Source organism: Atta cephalotes (assembly GCF_000143395.1).
Source record: "Atta cephalotes unplaced genomic scaffold scaffold00046, whole genome shotgun sequence".
NCBI classification, from domain to species: domain Eukaryota; kingdom Metazoa; phylum Arthropoda; class Insecta; order Hymenoptera; family Formicidae; genus Atta; species Atta cephalotes.
This window is the reverse complement of record NW_012130110.1, coordinates 1,177,783-1,183,081: the sequence shown is the minus strand read 5'-3', so window position 1 is coordinate 1,183,081 and position 5,299 is coordinate 1,177,783. Positions and strand designations below refer to the sequence as shown.

The window sequence follows — 5,299 nt, the reverse complement described above, 5'->3', positions numbered from 1 at the left end:
TATATATATATATATATATATATATATATATATATATATATATATACTTTGTAAATGTTATAAGTTTAATTTTATAATATTCTTTTGATTGTAAAAGATATTTGCGTCAATAGGTAGGAGAAAGCGTAATGACAGTGATGAAGAAATCGAACAAACGTTGGCGGAGTTGGCACTGGAATATTCTGGAACAAAACCAGCAACAGATAACAAAGTTGAAATTAAAACAGAGCCATCAAATGAGCAAAAGCTTGACGATGAAGATAAAAAGAAAAAAGGAAAAAAGGACAAAAAGAAAGAAAAGGCTGAAAAAAATGATATCAAAGAAGAAACTACAGACAATAATATAGTAGAATCGGAACTTAATAATACTGATATGGATACTGAAATTAGCACTGTAAAAACAGCAGCACAAAAGAAGAAAGAAAAAAAGGAGAGGGAGAAACAAAAAAAGTTAGCTCAGAAAAAAACGGTAAGACAGATAAAATGTATATTATTGATTCTCTTTAAATAAATACTTTTCTTTTATATATAAAATCTTTTTAATTAAAAAATGAAGTATTCTTACAAATGAGATCTATTATTTAATTTTTATTACAATAGGAAATTACTAAGGAAGGTAACAAGAAAGAAGATGATGAAACTGCAACTTCTGAAGAAAAGAAAAATGATAAAGTTACATTAACAAAGAAACAAGATAGTGTAGAAGCTGATGGTGATGCAGAGCCTGAAGATGGTTCAAAGAAAAAAAAAAGAAAGGTGGTAAAGAAGAAACTAAAGAGAAAGGTAATTTCAGTTACTAGTTATATTGCTTGAATAATTTTTCTTTTACATAATAGATTTCTATAATAGGTAAAGGTCCTGGAAAGAAAACTATTGCTGCCATGCAGGAAGCTTTAAAGAAAATGAAAGAAGAAGAAGAAAGATTGAAGCGAGAAGAGGAAGAAAGATTACGACAAGAAGAATTACGAGAACAAGCCAGATTGGAACAGTTGCGTTTGGAACAAGAACGTAAAGAGAAGAAAAAATTAAAAGAAAAACAACGAAAAGAAAGATTAAAGGCCGAAGGGAAATTTTTAACAACGAAACAGAAACAAGATAGAGCTAGAGCGCAAGCAATGATTGAAGCGTTAAAAGCTCAAGGTGTTGAATTGCCTGAAGTAGGAGAGAAAAAACCTAGACCAGGTATTATATGTACATATTTTTTACAGAATGTGTTTACAGAGAAATTTCTTAAAGTTGTTATATTAATTATTGAAATTATTTTAGGAACACGAATTAGACCAAATAAATTAAAGCAACAAACTAGTGTAGAAAAGAAAGAAGAAGAAAAAATTGATAATGAAGCATCTGCGGCTCAGGTACAAGTGGAAATTGTAGATGAACCAGTGAAAGAAGAACAAGAAAAAAAAGAAGAAGACGATGTCAAGGATTCGTGGGATGCCGATACCACTGATGATGAACAGGAAGAAGAAGGTATTATTTTATATATAAATTTTAGAATTATAGTTTATTTAGAAACTTATCATTGTAATGATACATTAAAGTAATTGAATCTTAATTAATTTCAGATAAATCCGATGATATTTTAAAGACACTTGAAAAAGAGAAACCTGTTCAAAAAGAATTAGAAAAAAAAGAATCATCCGAGAGCGATATAGAGAGCGAAAGCAGAAGTGAATCTGAGTCTGAGGATGAAAGTGAGGAAGACAGTGAAGTAGAAGATAAAATGCCAGATTCTGCACGTAAAAAGGAACGTGCAAGGGAGCGAATTCAAAATCGCCGTATAGAAGCGGAAAAAAAGAAATCTTTGGATAATCTGAGAGCTGCTGTTGTTTGTGTTTTGGGACACGTCGATACTGGCAAAACGAAGATTTTGGACAAATTGAGAAGAACCAATGTGCAAGATGGGGAAGCTGGTGGTATAACTCAACAAATTGGTGCTACTAATGTACCAATTGAAGCTATCCAAGAATCAACGAAACATGTAAAAGGCGTAAGTGTTTGAGACTTAAATCTCTAAATATTGAAATTTTGATTATACTGTAATATATTATTGTCTTTTTAGTTTGCTGACAAGAAATTTAAGATTCCTGGTCTCTTAATCATAGATACACCTGGTCACGAATCGTTTAGTAATCTCAGGAATAGAGGGTCTTCTCTTTGTGATATAGCAATTTTAGTTGTAGATATTATGCATGGATTGGAACCACAAACTATAGAGAGTATCAATTTATTAAAAGCAAAAAAATGTCCTTTTGTTGTCGCTCTCAATAAAATCGATAGGTAATTTTAAATAACTTATCCCCAAGATATTGACAATTAAATAATTAGTATTCTAAATAATTTGTATTTCACAAATTAAGTCTTAAAGTCATGGCGATTTAATTTTTTCAGATTGTACGATTGGCAGACCATGAATCGTAAGGATGTTCAAGATATAGTAAAGAATCAAGAATCTAATACTCAACGAGAATTCGAAAGGCGGTCGAAAGATATTATTGTACAATTTGCAGAGCAAGGTTTAAATGCAGCAGTGTATTACGAGAATCCAGATCCAAGAGAATACTTATCGTTAGTTCCTACCAGTGCTATAACAGGTAAAACGATATATAAATATATATTTGGAGATAAGGTGTACATAGCATCTGAGAATATCTGAATTCTTTTTATATTTCACTATATCATATACAGGTGAAGGTATGGGTAATCTGTTGGCGTTAATAGTTGATGCCTGTCAGGGTCCTTTGGCTAAAAGATTGATGTATAGCGAAGAGCTTCAGGCTACCGTATTGGAAGTCAAGGCATTGCCCGGACTTGGTACTACGATAGACTGTATTCTAGTCAATGGGATGTTAAGAGAAGGTGATACAGTTATTATCGCGGGTACTGATGGCCCTATTGTAACACAAATTCGTTCGCTTCTTATGCCACAACCGTTAAAGGAATTACGAGTTAAGGTAATCTTTTAATGTTATGTTTTATACTTTGAGTATAATGAAATATCATTACAGTTATTATTCCTTACGTACAATCAATTAATTTACATTAATTTTAATATCAATTCTTAATTTGCTCTAAAGAAATTCGGTTTTTCTTCTTGTGAACATTTGCAACAATATTTCATATGATAAGGTAGTCAAATGCACAACGCCTCTAACAGGAAGATTTCTGTAAGGATTTCTTTATTCTTCTCTAGTTTATAAATTTAAAATTATGTTGTAAAGATACAAATTATAAATTTAAAATTATGTTGAATAGCGAATCGCATGAGATTCGCTAAGTATGAGTTCGTTGCTCACATACAGAATCATCCACATAATATTCCTCGCATATTTGAGTTTGAAGTATAATATTTATTATACTACGTGTATTTTTTATTTCAGAATGCATACATCGAACATCGTGAAGTTAAGGCTGCTCAAGGAATAAAAATTGCTGCTAAAGATTTGGAAAAGGCCATTGCTGGTACATAATCTACTTTTAATTATTCGATAAGATTAACTTTTTTTACATTTAAAATACATGTATGTTTTACATTTTTAAGACTAAAACGAATAATATAAATTGATATTCGCATACAGGGTTAAATCTGCAAGTCGCACAGAAACCAGATGAAGTAGATGTTATGAAGGAAGAAATAGCAAAGGAATTGTCTAGTGCTCTGGGAAATATACGGCTAGCTGAACGAGGAGTTTACGTCCAGGCATCAACTTTAGGAGCTCTCGAAGCATTGTTGGACTTCTTAAAAAGCAGCAAAATACCGGTAAGTATGTTAAAGATTCAGTCTAAATAACGTTTTTTGTCCTTATTAATTGAAAAAGAAGGATAAAATGATACATGGATACATCTGGCTAAAATTTCTGTGTATCTACTGATCAATCTTTCGTTTTAATACATTGCGACATCATATACATTTGTACATATCGTAATATCCCAATACAATACTTAATGTTTCTTTTTTTACTTTCAATTGTTATTAACAAATTTGCATTTCACAAATACTGATTATATTTTTTACGATTATATTTTATATTTTATGATTATATTTTTATTATTATCATATATTCAATAGTTTAATCATTTAATTGACATAATTTCGATATTCCTTTGGAGATACTAAAGAAATGAATAGTAATCGTTATCACATTGTATTATCATTTGTATTCATATGATATTATAACAATTAATGATTTCTGATAATTGTTTTATTGAAGTTTCATATATTCGTACTATTATTGCTTCATACTCTTTATACTATTAAAATGATTAATAAAAATACTCATACACTGTGTGTGGCCTGTGATTAAATATTTTATATGATCTCATTGTCAGTATAAAGTTATTATTGCGACTTGATACCTTGATTACTATTTATCAGTAATTGAAGGTGATATAAGTATTTATTAAATATATTTATGTATTCAAGTGGCTACGCTTACATTTCTAAAAATAACTTACAATTCGTTTGTATCATTGAAAAGAAAATTATTCTTAGTCGAGTGATATAAAATGGAGCATTTAAAATGTTATAAGTTATTATCCCATGCTATTATATTTTTTACTTTGTATTTTTACGTATTACGAAAGAATATTATAAAATGTCAAGTAAATGATTAAACTATTGCATATATATGATAATAATTGCTCAGTGTTAAAATAAATATATATAAATATATAAATTATTATATATGAATATATAAATATATTCAGTCAGATAAAATATACTCAGTGTTCGTGAAATGCATATTCATTGGCAACAGACGGAAATAAGAAAAAGAAACGTTATAGCTCTATGGGAAAATATGTGTCGAATCAAGAATATATTCAGATAAAAATTTATGATTTCAAGGAGCAAATAATGATAAATCAATTTTTTAAACTTGATTTTTCAAGGTTGCTTCTACTTTTTTTATGGATTTTAATGGAATAATATAATTTGTTGTGAAATATGATATCCCTAACTATATTATATTATATAAACAAAAGTATTAAGATAAAAATATTAATAAAAAATAATTAATAAAAAATATTTAAAAAAATTTGCGAGATATGTTATTCTTTATTTTGACACATTTTGACATAAAATGTAACTCGTAAATTAATTTGTTGACAAACATATCGGAATATTTTTATGCACAGAATAATAAGATGACTCAGTTGGTGTAAAGAAAAGTGGTTTTAAAAAGTGATATGTAGTTACATAGTTTGTTTTTTTACACTTTAAATATTCATTCTACATAATCGTGACAAATGTATGTATATATGTATGCATGTATATATATTATATATACATATATCA

General features: G+C 28.6%; 1 protein-coding gene across 1 annotated transcript in view; it reads left to right on the top strand.

Moving 5' to 3' along the window:
• Positions 1 to 5,299, top strand: part of LOC105622511 (eukaryotic translation initiation factor 5B) — a 46,213-nt gene that overhangs the window by 2,058 nt on the left and 38,856 nt on the right. Inside the window, 11 exon segments of the mRNA XM_012203926.1 lie at positions 114 to 469; positions 601 to 756; positions 759 to 783; positions 850 to 1,182; positions 1,267 to 1,473; positions 1,569 to 1,993; positions 2,066 to 2,283; positions 2,395 to 2,597; positions 2,692 to 2,957; positions 3,384 to 3,465; positions 3,582 to 3,763. Of these exon segments, the coding sequence (XP_012059316.1) occupies positions 114 to 469; positions 601 to 756; positions 759 to 783; positions 850 to 1,182; positions 1,267 to 1,473; positions 1,569 to 1,993; positions 2,066 to 2,283; positions 2,395 to 2,597; positions 2,692 to 2,957; positions 3,384 to 3,465; positions 3,582 to 3,763 (2,453 nt within the window).